Below are 18,384 nucleotides of genomic sequence, written 5' to 3'. Positions count from 1 at the left end.
ACCATTTGGAAAACGGGGGAGAAGGGAAGATCACCCAAAGTTCTAACATGCAATACAACTGTTTTCACTTTAGATACTTACTTCCAGGCCTGGTTCCTGTGCACATGTGATTTCCCTTGGCTGCAGTGATTCCATACATGGTCTTCCTGAACCTGCTTTGCCCCCTGTTCCACCCCAAGTCAACACACAAAGCTTTCTCCTTGTTCTTAACTGTCTTAACAGTTTTCATATTTAACAGCTACACAGAAGTCCTTGAAAAAGATTTTCTGCCAAGGAACTAATGAACTATCCCATTTCTGAAGAACACTTGGCTTCTGATTTTGCAATTATAAATAATTTAGGAAAAAAAAATGTCAGGAGTACAGCTTTTTCCCTCCTAGGATTATTTTTGTGGCATAAAGTCTCAGTGGGATTAAGAGGTGAACTCCATGGACATTTCTGCGGTTTTAAATATACAGCTGTCAAATTGTTTTAAAATACATTATTCTGATTGCAAAAGCTATTCATGGCTCACTGCAAAATATTTAGAAAATACAGAAAAGTATAAAGAATAAAACAAACTCACCCATCATCCTTTAACTTGACTACTGCTAACATTTGCTGTATTTCCTTCCAGCCTTTTTTCCCGTGTCTATCTTTAATGTATGCATGTATCTAAATTGAGTTCTGTTGTAATATTATTAAGACTAGGATTCCTAAATGAGCCGCTGTATATGGTACTAGGCTCCACAAAGACAGTCAGATGAGTAATTCTAGCTTGCACAACAAGGGGTCTTGTGAAAGTGCAGGGGATGGCTGGGGGCTACCATGAGCACTTCAGGACACCCGCAGCCTCCTCCAGCCACCCACCTCCTGTTAAAGGCCATCTATCTGCCCTCTAGTGTTCCCAACAGAGGAAGCTTGGCTGATCTCATGCAGGGCTGTGTTCTAAAGGTAGTGTGTAAGAGGGCCAGTTCACCTTCATAAACCCCTCAGGACGGCCCCCCATTGGACAATAACAATCCCTCTCAATAAGTTCAACCAGCTGGTTTTTCCCCGAGTGTGGGAACAGACTGCTGTTTCTTCGGTGGCACACCAGATGAAGTAGTTGGCTTGCGAAGGGGCCATGTTGTTTAAAACAAACGAATCTTTCCCAGTAAGTCCACGCAGGCTCACAAAATGAGAGAGAGGGTGATGGGGACTGACACTGAAGGAAGAAGGGCATCCCTGCCTCCCACCCTGCTCGTTTGGTGGGACTCCAGGAAGAATCACCCTCACTATGTACGTTGTTGTTCATTTTCTCTTTCTCTCCTTTCCTTCCTTCCTCCCGTCCTTCCTTCCTTCTTTCCTCCCTCCCTTCCTTCTATTTGTTCTAGTTGCTTATAATCTGCACACGTTTAACGCTCTTATAATGAGAGGCCATTATAGTTATTCAGCCTGAATTGAACATGGCTCATGACAGGGGACTGGACCTCAGCAGGCAGCCCGTTTCCCTTGCTGGAGATCATTAGCAACCTTGTGTTGAGGTAGGACCTGCTCCTCTTCCACTTGGGCCTTTTCATCCCAATTGTGTCTCCTGGAACAATGGACAGCAGCTCTTCTCCCCCCGGTGAAAGCTTTCCTGAACTTGTGACATCCCCAATTCAGCCCATCATTTTTACTAAGGGCTAGTTTCTAGATGTCCCATCTTCCTGGTTTGCTTCTAACTGTTGCCACACTGAGAAGAGAAGGCCTGTGGGTCTTGGGCAGAGCCCGTGGTCTCCCTCAGCTTGTTCACTGGCTGGCGGAGCAGCTGTAAAGGGAAACGGCAGTGGCACAAGCAGAAAGGCGGAAGCACACCCCAAGGCAGCCTCTCTGCAGCCCCAGCCCCAGCAGCCTGCACCCCAGATTTATGGATGGCACCTGGTGAAGCAGTGATGCAAGTCCAATGTGAAATCCAAGCACATCATCATTTATCTGTGTTTGGATTTGGTTAGGGCTTTTATTAATGACAGAGGACTTGATTAAACAAAGTTTACACTATAACCAATTCCAGCTGGATCTAGGCCTCAGTGGGAAGCCCCAGGTCCCCTGCTGTTGTCCACTTGTCCTTTTCACTCACCATTTCTTTTCCAAGGCATTTTCTTTGGCTCTGATAATGGTGAGGTCACTCGATCATGTTTAAGGGCCAGTCTGGCACGGTGGCTCTGTGATGAGGGACGTTTGTGTTGAAGGTGCTGTGTACCCTGGGACATGGCCTTATCCTAAGCTATGGGATGAAATCACCGTGTCATTCTGCCAAGGCAATGTTATCATTGAGTTTGGGCTCACATTTGGAATTCCTCCAGCAAAAATCATATTCTAATAGACTGTTAATTGAAACATCATCAGGATTCTCTTGTATGACTACCAGAAGCCAGCTTGATGAAATCTGGGTTCTTTGTGGGGGAGACGCTAATTATAAATGGCTCTGATTACCTTTTGCTTGAGCTGTTTCCCCAAGGAAATCCACATCTTGCCAGCACAGGCTGAAGAGTGTGAGTCTGTTTGTGATTTGTGGGGAGTTCTAGCCCCTCACTGGAGCTGAGGTCAAGGCCATCTTCAAAGTTTTCTCTCAACTGGTGTCCCTTTCTTCCATTTCCTTCTCCCCTGGCCCCGCCTCAGCCCACTCTCCTGTCCTTGCTGCTGCTCCTTTGCCCTTTGGGTCCCCCCTTCCCCTCCTGCTTTGCTCACTCCTCTCTCTCTCAAATGCTTCTTACTTTATTTCCATCTTTCTCACTTCATTTCTTCAGTTTCCCTCTATGATGACATCAGACTTCCTAAGGGCAGGGCGAATCCCAGCTCATGATTCTGTCCCAGTCAGTGACTGCAGTTGTTGGGCTGGTCTGGTTCCATCTGTTCAGGGCTCATCCATTCATGCCACAAACACTCTTCAAGCTCCAAGCTGATGGGAAATGAGAGAGGCGTTTCTCCCTCTGTCCCTGACCTGGACCCGGCCCCAGGCTGGCCCCTAATTGGAAGCAGCAAATCCAGCACCAGAGCCAGGTCCATCCTCAGTGCCAGCATTACTCAGATCCCCCATGGTGCCTGGTGGAGATGGGGCCAAGCCACATAATTCACGGCCAATGCGTGTCCTTCTGATGTGTCTGCCAAAATGTCACTCTTAGCCTGTAGGTGACAGCCACTGCTCATGGGTGAAGAGCCTCCTTGTGATTTCTTCTCCTTTCTTCTTCACCTTTCCTGCTCATGCTGTTCTTGAGAAGTTAGGAGAAGACAGCAGCCCTGTCTCTTTCAAAGAGAGTTTCTGAAGGCTGTAAGCTGGTGGGCTAAAGAAACTGCCTCATTTTCACCCCACAACTTAAAATGAAAACCATCATCTGCTACACACATAGCAGTGAGATTTCTACTATTAAACCATCTATTCAATTCAATGTGGCAAATCAGAAGGAAATGTTTCTGTTCTGTTTAGGTGTCCTGTTTTTCATAGCACGAGAATCTCATTCTTCTAGGAAAAGACCATTTCATTCATGAACAATGAAAATAACTGTGTCTTCCTAAAAAACAAAACATAACAAAAAACCAAACACGAAAACACTGATGGTAACTCAACCTCTTCTTCTTTGCCTTTGATTCACTCTTGTTATGTGAAGTACTCACTGCTAAGAGCGTGAAGCCTGGACAATTGAACCCTGACTGAGTAATTCACACAGTTCTGGAAAATAAACTCAACAACTCACAAACTGAATCCACTCATAGATGCTCATCCACGAAGGACCCTTGACATTCGATCTCTCCACCTCTCTGTTCAGTGTTTACTGCTTTCCCCCACCCCTCAAACCAAAGTCATAGCTTGGTAATTTCTTGTTTTAGAAAGTGACAAACAGAGCAGGCAGAGAAAACACTGTATATTTTGGATGAAAAATGAAATCATTAGGGTAGGATTCTATTCTTGGTGACTGGAATTTTACTCTGGTTCTGATTAAGCGCAACAAAGATATTATATTTGATGTTTTCCTGTAAATGTATGAGATGGGTTTCTATTGCGTGTCCATGAATGGAAATATTAACAGACTCCAGCCGGCTCCATCCGTCTCTGGCTTGCCCTTCACACCCAAAAAGCCAACCAACAGAGAATCGCATTCCAGCCCAGAGTGAGTAGTTCCTGTCTTGCCTGTGTTTCATTTGTTTGCTTTTCATGGTCTCACAATTAAGAGTAAACCTTATCCAGAAAATGTATGAGAGCACATGGAATAGACACATTCTCATGTTCCGAAATTGCTCAGGGAGAAACAATTTCACATTTTAAGCATCTATCTTCTGTGCCTACATTTCTGTCAGAATGGCGGGTCCATCCGGAATCTGTGTCTTGGTGGTTAGAGTATTTCAGTGGGGAGGGAATTTCAGTGTCTATGGGCCGCCTCATGGTGGTGAGCAAGGAGGGCCTCATGACAGAGAAGTAGAGAAGTCCAGGTATTCTAGGAATTAGAAAACCAGCACTAGACTTTTAAAAGCAATTAGGTAAATTCAAGAATAGAAGCTATGCCGGATCCCACCTATACATTATCCACATCACAGAAGCAGAGATCGATACTCAATAGAAAACCCAGAGGACAAAGCTGTTGCCCTTTTGGATGGCCAGGTTTGTGAGCAGTCTGGAGAAGGGTGACAAGGAAGACCTGGGCTGCTGTCTGCCATGCCATCCACTAAGCAGGGCAACCTTGCACTTGCCCACTTCATGCCGTGTGCAAGTTACCCTATGTGTAAAATGAGGGTGAGACTGATCTCAGAAGATTTTTAATGGGCATTTAATAAGACAATCTCTAGAAAGCCCTTCGTAGGGTGGCTGGCACATAATACACAGTAAATATTGCTCATTAGCGGTAGTAGTTGTATTCACTGTTAACCTATGGTTTATGCTAGTGAACTATTTAACATATTTTAATACATCATATTATATTGCATTTAACTTACACCTAAAATATAGGTAATTCCACCCTTATCGATGCCTCTTAAGCAGCCCAAGGGAGAGGCCCAAAGGGGCTCTTCGGGGGATTTCTATCCTACACCGCCCTCTGCTCCGCCAAGCCCAGACTCCAACTTCCAGGATCTGAACAAGTGACTGAGGAAGAAGCATGCCAGGGAGCTGGCCTCCTCCGGGGACACTGGGGGCCCTTGTCCCTCTGGCACAGAGGGGCCAAGAGAGAGCCACTCTCCGGCTAGTCTTTGACTCCCAGGGAACTCCCCTCTTCTGAGTGGGAGCCAATCACTGCATGGAGTCCAACTAGTCAGAGGAGAGTCTCCTTCTGGAGGCTGAGAGGAGGAGTCAGGGAGAGCTTTCCCTCCGGTAGGGGCCTAAACACAAAGTCCTCTTGTCTTCAGATTGTGAAGAAATAGAAAAACTCAAAGATGCAGCAACAATGGTGCACTTATCCTCAATACATTGCACAGACAAGTGAAGGAACCCACCTCCTTCTGGGAGGACCAAGATCCGTAACTCCTTACCTACCTTTTGGAGTGTGCGTGTGCGTGTGCGTGTGCGTGTGTGTGTGTTTGTCTGTGTATAATGTCCTTGTAACAGCCATGGATAGTCTTCTTTTGAGATGATAAAACTAGTTAAAAAAATGATTAAACTGAGTAATGTTGTCATCTACATTACTGGAAATACAAAGTTAACAATAACAACAAAACTCAGGGGAAAGCAAGGAAAAAACAGATTCCAGAATAAGCGCTGGAAAGCAGTATGATGGAATACATCTATGGAAAGCAGGCATATTGATTTATAGACTCAGCTCTCTTCACTACCCAGTTGGAAGTTATATGGACCTAAATAATTCACTTGAGTACTTGGAACAGACTAAATGATCCCCCAGGCATGGCCCTCTTCTGGCTCTGCTGATTCTACTGACAGCCTAATAGCAGGACTTGGGGAACACTGGTCAGACTTCCCTGCCTGACTCCAAGAAGGTCTTTTTTAATCCTTTAGTGATGGTGGTGATGGTAGTAATAGTTGTAGTGGTATTGATAGTGGGGGTGGTAATGGTAACGGTAAAATGGAGGAAGTGGTGATGCTGGTAGTGGTGATGGGTGATGCCAGGAGGGTGATGGTCATGATGATGGAGGGGGTGGTGGTGGTGCTGGCAATGCAGGTGGCACTCGTGGTGGACGTGGTGGTGGAGGAGGTGGTTAGAGATAATGCTGCCATGCTGTATGGATCTGAAAAAGAGGCCTGTATAAATGCTGTGATAGATTTGAGAAGTGGGCAGAGAGAGGTGGGGCACTTAGGTACCAGGACTTCATTAGCACATGCGCATTGGGTACCAGGCTCTGCCTGTAACTACAACATGTGCCTTTTGAGGTGATTCCTCTCTTGGGATCAATGCAAGCAAAACAAACTGGTTGAGGCAGATACACACTTTTACTGGCAGTAAATTAGGTGGGATTGTTTGTTCAAAGTTTTTTGTTTGTTTTATTTTTAATTTTTTATTTATTTTTGTTTTTCCTCCTAAAAATATATTTGAATCTATATTTGGGGAATAGAAAAATTAGGTCTGAGGAAAGAAATAAAAGTAGACAGAAAGCGGGGGCTGCGAGTCCTGGACACAGAAGGGTGGACACAGTGCAGGCAAAGAGGAGAGCCCTTCGTACACAGAGTGGACTAAATCAGCTTTAGGCAGAGCTTAAAAGTCCCTAAGGCCAGGTGCCCAGAGGATGGGTAGGTGTCCTGGGACAGAAGGTGAGGGCTGGAGCCAGGCCTGGTGGCTGTGGCCAAGGGGAGCTGGGGCAGTCTGTCAAGAACCCACCTTCCTAGGGACAAAGGGTGACACTCTAGACCGGACATGGTGGGATGAGTCCCTGGAAGGTCTCGGAGGAGCAGCTCCCTTTCACAGACAGAGGCCTGGTGCCAGGAGCTCAGCTGCTTCTCAAAGAAAGAGTGACTGCTAACAAATGGTTTTCATTATCATCTCAAAGCCTCCACCCTTGTTCTGTATGTGTGTGCTCGGCTTTTCCCTTTCTTTTCTTCATCTTTTCGTGGGCTGTAACTAAACAATGAGGTGATTGCCATCCCAGTGGATTGCACAACACAACCAGCGGCTGGGTTGGCGCATAACTTTCTCCAAGGAAATTCTTAGACAAGAAAAATAAGCAAGCTGGAAATAAGGAGTTTGTTTTGCACAACACCTGTGTATGCTTTTCAGCGCTTGTGAGGAACGCAGAACGGGGTCTGCTGAGAGCTGATACTTGGTTCCTCAGCAGCGCACCTGTCAGCATGGCAATGGGGCATTCTTCTTCTGAAATAAAACCCTACATCGCCGAAGTGAAACGGGGGCTCTCCCAGGTATCCAGGAATATAAATTGGGACCACTTGTTATTTACCAATATAATACGAACTAATGATTGCCTTTGAATAAACTGGTGCAGCCGTGGGAAGAGTTCAATTCTGTTTGATAAACATTCATCACGTGCCTACCCTGGCACATCCTCTTGGAGAGGAAAACACCTAAGACCTCAAGACGTTAGTGATTCAGCAGATGCCTAAATTTGTCCCAAATCCCTGGACAACTGAGCATAGCCTTGACCATGAAGATGGTCCGTGTTGTGTTCTTCTTGTGATTCACTTGCCCTGTTAGGCAGCAATCACCCTGAGCAAGGATACGATTAACTCTACAGGGCTGGGCAAGTTTTCACCATAGCTGGGGCAGGGCAGCTTCCTGCCTCTGACTGCAACAAGGCTGAAGAAAATGGATCATTTCAAAAATGAGTATTTCAGTTCGTTACTCAGCATCTTTGTTGGGAAATGATTGCAGATAATCGTCCTGCAGCTGCAGACTGTGCTCTACGCTTGCGCAGACGGAGGCCACTGAGCATGTGCCTGGCCAGCCAGTCCACAAAGATGGGGACATAAACAAGGACTGCGACACAAACGGGATTTCTTCTTGCCAGAGACAGCCCGACCAGGACATGGGATGGACACGAGGCATCACTTCCTATTCTGCACCCAGACTCAGTATAGCTCAATGTCTTTAATGGCATTAATAAAAATAGCTAACATTTATGTAGCATCAGCTAGGTGCCAGGCACTGGGCTAAATGCTTATTCTATTTAAGCCTCTCAACAATCCAAGGTGGAAGGTATAATTATTTCTAATTTTTAGAGGAGACACTTACGCACAGAGAGGTTAAGTCACATACTAAAGGTCACACAGTTGGTTAAGCGGTAGGGTTGAAATGCAACCAGCCCCAGGCCTCAGGGCCTTGGGTAACCAGCCATCAAGGGAAATGCAGCGTCACTAGTGGCCCTTTCCTCACAGTTCTAACAGCCTACAATTCCGTAAAGTAATAACCAAGATTCTAAAATAAATAGTTCTATTTCTCTGAATCTTAAACATTTAAACTTCTTTAAAAGCAATAGGATGAGTAGCTGAGTGCCTGGTTTCTTCTTTCTCTGCATGTGTGCGTGCGTATGAGAGTGAGTGAGTGTGTGTGTGTGTGTGTGTGTGTGTGTGTGTGTGTCGTGATGGAGCAGGGAAATCTGCCCTTATCTTTGGAATTTCTCATTAGCCACAATGTTCTGGGTCCCTGGAGATGATGCACTCTGTGGGTCTCTTGTTAGCCCTGGAGTAAATTTCCCCAGTACAGAGTTTTGCTTTCGTTCATGATGTCATGGTCCAATAAAGCTTAAAAGAAGAAACACTAGAAGATGGAGAATGTTCTGAAATACAATTGTATGAGAATCACGTGACTAGGAGGACAGCAGGTTTTCATCTCCCCTGACCTTTCCTCCTGAGATAATGAAAGAGCTAAATGAAACCCCTTAAAATAAGCTTTAAAACGCCCATCAAATAGCCCCTCATTACAGTTAACCAGCCGCTGACATTCTGACATTCCCCATCAGGCATATATGACACTGGGACTGGAAGGTTAAAGCCACACACAGGAAGTAGCTCAAACAGCCCAGAGCCCCCTGACAAGCACACACATGGAAATAAATTCTTCATCTCCAGCTCTTATCTTAGCCTCGGGTTCCCTCGGATTTGCATGGGCCACATGCCTGGGCAAAGCTGGGCTGTTATCTCTTTCATGCCTGGAGTCAGATTTTCTGCATGTGAAGTCAGCAGACAAGCCAGGAAATGTCAGCTCAGAAGAGTGAGGGAGCTGTCACTCCAGGGGGTGTGGAGTGGGGCAGCATCTGACATGCCCTCAGGACTCAGTTTCCCCAGGATGTGTTTGCTGTTGGCTCCTTTGGAACCATGTTTTCTTGGCTGTGGGGTAGTTGGGGTGCAGCTGCTTTTGCAGCGAAATTGAAGTCCAGCTGCTTCAACAGAAGTAGTCTCATCTCATGGACACTTTAACGAGTCAGGGTGGCCTTTTACGGGGACCTTTACATTCAAGTCCCATGGCTTGTCGCTTATCCCTCTTTAATTGAAGGACAGAATGCCTGACTTTTCAAAAACCGGAGAACACTGCTTGTCTGTTTCGCCAAGATTTTTCCTGGGTCTTTTTCAGGGTTTAGCTTGTCTTAATTTCTGAAGTTACATCTGAATTGCATTATAGACTTATGTGTCGTAACATTGCTTGACCTGTTGCTTGGAAAACATACCACACACTGAGAGGAAAAGGCTAGCTCAAGACGAGCTGAAGACATTTAATCCTATAAAGCAAATAGAAGAGTGAGCTTGGATCCCAGTTAGCATTCACTGGCAACGTTCTGTTTTCATTCACGTATTCCATCCCAGGTGGTCATCTTGGTCTGCAATGGGCTGGAGGTGCTGGTACTGTTGGATCTAAACTTTGATTCCAACCAACCCAAGAGTCTCCTTTTTCCCGCAATACTTCTGTCTGCTCTTAGTCCCAAGTATGGGAACAACAGCCGGGAAAGGCCCAAAGCAGAGCTGAAATGGATCTTTTCTCTTGTGGTTTAAGGATCAGCCAGTTGGAACTCAGGAGATGTTTTCTTAGGGTTGCAGAAAAGTTTGAAAAACCGTTGGATTGTCTTTGGCACTCAAATGTAGATTATAGATATATCGTTAGTATTACTAAGCTGATGGGCTATGCTACAAGGACTGTTATTTAGTAGCACATTCTTGCAAAAATATACTGCCCTCGGCTCTGTAATGGGAGGCTGCTGTGTGTTTAGATGTCTTATCATGTCTACCGCATTCATGTCATTGTAATTACCCAAGTTATGGAAACCCCTCTGTGGCATCGGCATTACACAGCTTGTGAATCCACAGCTCATCAATCCAGTTGGGGAAATATCATGCAGACTGTGGCCCAGAAGGCCACGCACATTTGTAGCAAATGCTTTGATTCTGAAGCTCAAGGTCAACCAATCATGATGGTTTCTTCCTTGAGCTGCCTGACTCTCTGGGGAAATGCTGGGAAGAGTTTGTAATTTATCCCAGAAGCTCCAAAAGAGCCATTGGACCATCCCCTCTTTTAGGGAAATGCAGCAAGGCCCTTTAAAATTGTCAGTATTGAAACTTTCAGTCTAAAAGAATAGCGATTTTGCTGAACCTTAATGTCTTCCTAAGTCCTTGTTGCCAGATGCACTGTTTTCCCATTGGATGTGCCAAAACCACCAAATAGTTAAAACACGTCAGATCGTCGCAAGATGGCCCAAACTGAATTTTTCCCCCAAAGAAGAGCTCCTAGTCAGCAAATCATGGTCATATTCCATATTAGAAAATGTCTGATTAGGCTAAAAATTAGGAAAACAGACTTTCAGCACAAAAGACTTCACATTTTCTTTGTGGAAAGGCTCGGAGCAAGCACTAAGAGAGAGAGGGGCGAGTTAAGGGGAAGAGTCACAGGAACGAACGCCACAGCAGCAGTGCCACCAGTTATTCCTACGCCCTCAGGAACATGTTCTTAATGCCCAACATTCCTCGTGAGTTCTCCCAACTCATCTAGGAGGACGGAGGCTGCAGCTCACACCAGCTGCTCTAGCGTATTTGATGTGGTGTAAGCTACTCTCGGGACTAGCCATTGTGTCTGAGCATATGCAAGGAGTGAGTGGTCCAAGAATTCTTTTTAGTCAAGCATCCTCCAATTTTTGGTATTAAAAATGTCAGCAAATAATCCTCGGGCATAATAAAATGCTAACCATAGCTTCAGTACCAAAGAATGTTTTAAGTGGCATGCAAGGAGTAAAAAGAAAACTTCCCAATTGACAAATGTCAATTACATCTAGACAATTTGGGGGTGGGGTGGGGTGGGCAGGGGAGACAGGGACAACATCCCCCAGCGACTCTGCAGGGCATAGTCTCACACCTGTTTGTTGCCTACAGTGTGACCAAATCTACACTTAATATTTCCTGAGGTATATTAATTTCTTGATAATTTCTCTTACCTGCTAGCTCATCAAAGCCAGCGTCAAGTTTCCCATTCATCCTGTATAGCCATGATTCTTAGCCCTGGCTTTTTCTTGGGGTCATCTTGGGAGCTTTACATAATGCAGTTTGTATTTTGAAATTGACCAAAATATCACTGAGACCTCATGACAGTGAAGGGGCCACTGAGACAAGTGTCCGCAGTCCACAGAGACGGTCACATACACAGGCTTAACTTCAGGGGCCTTCAGAAGAGCCTTTAGCTCTAGCTGACTCAAGGCTGGTTGGTCAGGGGCTCTGGGGTGTGGTCTAGACATAAAGTTGACTGTACTAAGGGAAGTTATAGTCAAGCAGGCAGCCCACGGCAGTAAACTGACTCTGGGCTGTCACTCTCTCTGTGCTGGATCCCTCCCACCGTGGGGAGGCCGCAGTTAGAGGAGGGCCAGAGTGGGACCCTCCAAAACAGTGCTTCTCAAACCTAAGTGTGCATCAGAATCACCTGCAAGGGCTGTTAAAACTCAGATTGCTGGGTTTCACTCAGCATCGCTAGGCCTATGGTGGAGACAACGAATTGGCATTTCTAACAAATTCCAAGATATTGCTAGTACTACAGTGGAGCACACTTTGAGAAACACTGCTTTGAAGCCTGAGGCCCAGGCCAGGCCAGCGTTGTCCAGGTCTAGCAGGGGTACACCAGACTTCAATAGTTTTTCCTTCGTGCCCTAAGAGAAGGAATGGGAACGTGGTCCTGAGATGAGCTGGGACTTATTTCTATGCATTTATAAAAGTGTGAAAGCTGACTGATGAAGTGATTACCACATGAGAACAGACAGGGTTTTAAAAATAGATATGCATTTGCGTTGTTTGTTTCTAATATCTTTCCATTAGAAATTAGTAACATTTAAATCAGATTTAATTTTAGAGCCCCAGCCTTCGCTAGCATGAGACTAAAAACAATGAAAACGATATCTATGAAAATTACTGTTTCCGTATCCTAGACAGGAAGTTGCTCTCTCCAGTAGCAACTACCTGTTCCTACGCTGAACAAGGAAAGGCCAAAGGCATAAAAGATGCAAGACAGGGTCTCAAATAAATCAGGCATCTAGATGTGGTGGGCAGAGGACCCTGGTATGAGAAGGTAGCTTGGCCCGAGGTTGTAGATATACAGTCAGGGAACCTATTGTGGCTGGTCTACAGCTGATGCCCCAGCAAGGCAGGTCTGCCCAGGAGCTGTGGAATGCTTCATTTAGATAGTCCTTCTTTCTCCTTCTAATCACCTAGATTGGAGGCCATCCTGGCTGATAGTGAAATATACAGAATATAGTCAGAGAGTCACTCTTACTTCCCTAGTTGTCCCATAGGTTATGGTGGAGGCTTTTTGTGTCACACTGGAAGGTACAGTCAGCAGACAGGCCACAGCACTGAGCTCTGCAAGCTCACGAGCATGTGCTGCTGTATAAGCCCATCACATACTCCTCCCACCCGCCCGCAAGACCCCATCTTAAGCCATGCTGGACCTCCAGCCAGTTACTGAGCCCTGGGGCTCTGGGATGCCTTTCCTTCTCTTCTTCCCTGATGCGCTCCTGTTCATCTGTAAGAACCTGGCTCAGATGCTGCTTCCTCTGTGAACATATGTCTCTGGCTAATCTGGCCAGATAAAATCAGTTCCTTCCCCCACTATGTTTTCCATCCCGTGTCAGATATCCACCATTCTTATCGCATTGTGCTTTAAATGGTGCTCGTGTGCTGGCTTTCCTCACCTCTAGCTTATTTGCTCTTGGATGTTGTGCGATGTCTCATTCTTTTTTGGATCCCTAGCACCTAGCACAGTGGCTGGTGACGCACTTCCAAGTTTAGTGCTTAATAAATGAAATAAATGAATTCCAGTGTTTAAGCAGGGGAGAAAGCATTTCTAAGCACAAAGCAGGGATGCAGGCTAGGGAACTTTAATGCTCACAGAATCACAGGCAATCAGAGCTGGAGGGGATCTGAGTTATCACCAGTACCAGTTCCTCATCCTGTGGAGGAGGAGGCTCAGAGTTGCTCAAAGATACTCAGTGACTCACTGAAAGCGAACTGGACCAGGACACAGCTCGGTAGGTTCCAGTCTAGCGATCAGTCAGGTTTGGCCAAACATCCAGCTGCAGGGTTGTGGACCAGATCAGATCCTCCTCCTGTAAGTGATGGAACCAGACCCCAGGCTGCCCACCATCTACCATGGGGACCAGACAGCCTCCCTCTCCTGTGCTCAATCCAACCCTGAGAGGATTTAAAAATGGTCTTTGCTATAGAATCTAACTTTTTTAGGGTGTTTGAAAAAGTATTCATCTCTAGCCCTGAAGCCCAATTGAGTATCGGAAAGTTTTTCTGACAGTTCTGAAGCAAAAAGGGTATTTTGAGTAGAGTGGGTAAGAAAGAGGAATGGAAACATCCCAATCCTTAATTTCATGATTTCTAGCAGCAGGAAAACCATTCCAGGCCCAATCTACCTCCTTGTCCTCCTCTGTGATTTGGGGCCATGGTAGCTTCACTGACATTTGCTTCTGTAGCACAGGATGAGACAGAGTGTTGCAGGAAGATAAGCAGGCGGGAGGGTTCCGCACTGGGAGAAGACAGGATGGGGAAAGGGGTTTGGGGAGTTGAAAAGACAATCTAAACAGGAAGGATAAGGATGCCATTCTAGAATTTTTTTAGGGGGTACAGGGGAGTTACCCCATCCTACAACAAGTTCTGCAATAGACATAATAGTTCATTTATTCATTCATAAAAAATATCACGTCACCCTCCAGCTTACAGCCTTCCACTTCCTTCCCATAGGCAATAGGGTGAAACCACAGTCCCACACTACATCCCTGCACAACTGGCTCCTTCTACCTCTCCAACTTATTTCCCACGTCTCTTTCCTACATGCGCAGCATCTTTGACTTGTTTCTACCTCAGGGCCTTTGCACTTGCTGTTCCTTCTGCCTGGAATACTCTCTCCCCCATTCCTTCTCACCCTTCAGATCTCAACTTGAAGGCCACTTCCTTATAAACTCTTGACTGAGCAGCCTATCTACAGTGGCCCTCACTACACCCTGCAGTCACCTCTATCATCATCCCCTGCTTACCTTCAGGGCATGTCAGGAATCTGAAGAGAACTTGTTTACTTACACAAGACTATAAACTCCAGGAGAGTAGAGACCTTGTTGGTCTCACTCTCTGTCAGGTCCCCAACACCTAGATCAGTACTCAGCACACAGTAGCTGCTCAGGAAATACTGCTGAATAAATGAATGAAACATCTATATATATGAGACTTATAGAATTGAATGGAGAACAGAAACCTACCATTGCTTCTAGGAACTACAACCTAAAATTGGACAGAATCTTTCTTCTCATCATATCAGCTCCCTAGCTCCTATTCCGAACATGTGACTCTTGGCACAGCTCTCTGAGAGTCACGTCCTAGTTCTGCAAGAGCTCTTGGTATCTATCAAGTGGTCAGGTTGTCTTGTTTGCCGCCATTAGGCATCTGGATTTTCATCAAAGCACCAACTTGTTCTCAATTGTCAGGACTTCTTCTTCTGTATAATTTACCTTAGTTACGCTGGTCCAGAGTTGGGTCTAGTACATCTACGCATGTAGTGTACAGAATAATTCCATTTCTGATGCTGGTTTAGGGGCCTGCTGAGCCGGACTCTGACATGGGGCTAGATGCACCTACACCGGGTATAAGATCAGCCATAGACTGTGTCCAGGCAGAAACCAGGTCCACACAGGTTCAGCCCCTGGCCTTTTCAGTAGTTGAGCTCTAGCTCCTCCTGGGCCCTGAGGCTGGTAAAGTCCCAGCCCTTGGGGAAATGGGGCTTGTCTAGTTGGCACATCCCTTCCCTCCTGCTTCGGGCACAGCTATCCGTCTGCTAGAGACTGTGGGGGAAGTGCCCATCTAATGCCAGCTTTCTCCTCCCACAGAGTCCTGGCCCGGAGTCGTGCAGTCCACGGGGCTGGATGGCATGCTGGACCCAAGCTCAGCTCAGTGTCCGGGCCCAATAACGGCTTTTCCAAGGGAGCAGCTTTCTGTCCTGGCCACACCGAGGTAAGCACTAGAGGGGCATCTGCTCACCGAGGTTCCTAGTTCTAGAGCTGCCAGGACAGCTGGAAGTGAGCCCCAGGGTGAGGATCGGCATCATCGGTTCCAGCTGCTGGTCAGTGGGGGCCCAGGTGGCTCCTAGTGACCCAGTGCATGTGGCCCTGCCAGCCCGTCTGGGAGAGCAAGCCGCCCATGCTCTCAGGCTGGCCCTATGACTTCCAGGGGCGTGTGGAGGGTCTGAGCCACCCACCTGTAAAGTAACAGAACACAGGGCCTCCAACAGACAGTCAGCATCACTCATTCCCTCCACATAGCTCCTGGTCTGTCTGAGCAGGCGACCTTATGGGATTGAAGGCCTTTGATCACTCTTTATGCCCTTGGCCATGGAGTAGAGGGTGGGGAGAGACCCAGATCTGGGGACAGAGGCCTGGCTCGGAGTCCCACTTCCACCAATTTACTCTTACTGTGTCTCCTGTTTCCTTCTCTGTAAAATGGGAAGAGTAAGACCTACCTCCTAGGTTTGTTATGATGGGTAACGAGACAGTTATGCCCAATAAATGATAATGATGTAATTATGATCTCTCCTCACTCATTTTAAGATGTGTCTGTAAGAATTCAGACCAGTAGATTCTGTTTTCCATTCCACTCTGGAGTAGACAATGAATCCACAGGTGCCTGTACCTGCTACTGCTTTCTGGCCACATATTTCTATCATGGGCATCTTAAGTGCTTTTGAATCAAGTCTGCATGATGCCTAGAAACCTGATAAACCAGATATAAAACAATTAAATAGCCAACTCTTCCCTGCTCTCTTGATTTATGGCTTTGGGAAGGTAAAACTTACAGTCTGTTGAATGGAATTTTTATTTTGATGGTGGAGGCTTGGAAGCGCAGCCCAGGACCCATCCATTACAGTGTGTGCTGTCTCGGGCCTCTCTGCTCTAGATCAGCCAAGGCTGAGCAGTGCCAGGCGTCCATGTGCAGAGCCTGCCACTCACCAGCTGCACTGAGCCTCCCCAAGGCCCATTTCTCTCCTCCATAAGGTTCAAGGATTGGACTGGATTAGTGGTTCTCAAAAGTGGTCCCCAAACCAGAAGCATCAGCATCACCTGGGAACTTGTGCGGCTTCTCGGGCCCCACCCAGACCTACTGAAGCAGAAACTCTGCGGGTGGGCCCGGCAGTCTGTGGTTTAACAGGCCGTCCAGGTGATCCTAATGCACTGAACCTCTCGCCTTGATCAACCCCGAAGCTCTTTCCAGTCCAGACTTCCCCCTAGTAAATCCACCCTGGGAGATGCTCGCAGAAGAACTGGATTTTATTCCGTCAATGCCTTTCTCTGTTGCAGCCTCCCGGGGAATACCTCCCAGGGAAGCGGAGGGGCCCTAGAATTCCTCTCTCACTCTATGCAAGCCCCAACCCTGAGAGTATCCCAGTCTTTACAGCTGAAAGCAGCAGCCAGTTTACGTTTAGAGCGGAGGCCACATGTAAAACAAGAAATGACTCTTGACCCGCTCTCGTAATGTGGCGAGTGAGATGGAGGAGGAGGAGGAGAAGGCTGGATTTCCTCAGCCACAAGGATTTCCTCTCTGCTAACAGAGTGACCCCAGTTCACCGATCTAATCTCTAGCCTGAGAATCACTAACAGCTCTCAGCATCCCTCCCTATAAGGCAGGAATTCTCTTATTCCCTCTACAATGCACCTCCAAAGGCAGGTGCCTCTCAGCGCCACAGGCCGTCCTGGCCACGGAGGTGGACCCATCACTTGGCCCAGTCTAGGAGCTTCATCAGCTATTCAGGTGGGGCCAGAACCTGTGTGAACTCATTCACCTGGTGCAGGGAGTTTCTCTGATGACTGGAGTGTATGAACCATGGGAAAGCCACAGGATGTACCTCCAGCCCAGGAGCAGGCAGGATTGCTGCGTGGCCCATCAGTTGCTGGATAAAAGGCCCCTGACAGGTCTCCCCACTCTTAGTCATTTATCTTCCGTTCTGATGGGAGTGGGACAAATACAGAACATTCACACCTTAAACAGAACATGTTCCTTCATGTGAGTCCCGAATTGTATCTTCCGCAGCCAATCACTCCTCTCACAGGGCTTAGCTTAGCCCCAGAGAGAACTGTCATCTCTTTAGGAGATAGACTTCCAAGGTTGTTTTTAAAAATAAAGAAATAAAACTCCTCCCCTGGTTCACATCAACTGGGGAGAAAATGTTCTTTTGTAAACTTTGCTTTGTGCTTGAAATCACTAGAATAGAAAACACTATTTTTTCTTTTCCTTCTTATTCATGAATTTTTTAAATAAAAGGCTTTTTTAAATTTAAAAATATTATAGAGGCACACAATTATGAGTAGGTCAATTTAAAGAAGAAAAAAACCTTTTCTCTAAGACCCAAATGAGAGATATATTTACAACATCTTCCAACAGTACTGAAACAATCTGGCCAGGATGCACATCTCCACTGGGATTAAATGCCACCAGGTACCATGTGTTATCTGGACAGGGCACTGAGGAGCAGCATTAGACTTGAAAAACTGTGAAGTCAACTGAGTAGAACCAGCAGAGTGCCAGGCAGAGCAGAAATCTTTATAATTGCTTCAGCTCAAAGGATGTGAGGGTTGGAAGATACTTTAAACATCACCACTCAGATGGAGAAATGAAGGGGCACAGAAGGAAGGAGACTTGTCCACACATTCACTGACTCTCAGAGGTGGAGCTCACTGTGTAGGTCAGGTCACTTGCACACGACAAAGATGCACAGGATGCATTTCTGCCTCTGGGAACTTTGCCCTGTAGGGGGCAGGATAAGGGGAGAATACACTGCCTAAGAGAGCATTAAGGAAATCCTTTTAGAGATGGAGAAGGGAGAGAATTTGTCTTTTTGGAAATAGGATACGCTCTCCGGCGGACGTAGTATTTAAGTTGGGAGTTAAAAGACAACAGGAAGGACTCTGACCGGCATAGGTAGGGGGCAAGGAAGGCCTGGGGAGGGGCAGGGGGAAGTATGCCTGGCACGGAAGAGTCTG

General features: G+C 46.5%; 1 protein-coding gene across 2 annotated transcripts in view; it reads left to right on the top strand.

The window, feature by feature from the left end:
- NGF (nerve growth factor) overlaps nucleotides 1–18,384 on the top strand; it is a 51,076-nt gene that overhangs the window by 28,358 nt on the left and 4,334 nt on the right. For both annotated transcript variants that reach the window (XM_010980705.3, XM_031457877.2), the window contains exon 2: nucleotides 15,241–15,364. In XM_010980705.3, the coding sequence (XP_010979007.2) occupies nucleotides 15,241–15,364 (124 nt within the window). The remainder of the gene's footprint in view (nucleotides 1–15,240; nucleotides 15,365–18,384) is intronic.

Source organism: Camelus dromedarius, chromosome 9 (assembly GCF_036321535.1).
Source record: "Camelus dromedarius isolate mCamDro1 chromosome 9, mCamDro1.pat, whole genome shotgun sequence".
In the NCBI taxonomy this organism is placed as follows: Eukaryota; Metazoa; Chordata; class Mammalia; order Artiodactyla; family Camelidae; genus Camelus; species Camelus dromedarius.
This window is presented reverse-complemented; position numbering and strand designations above follow the sequence as displayed.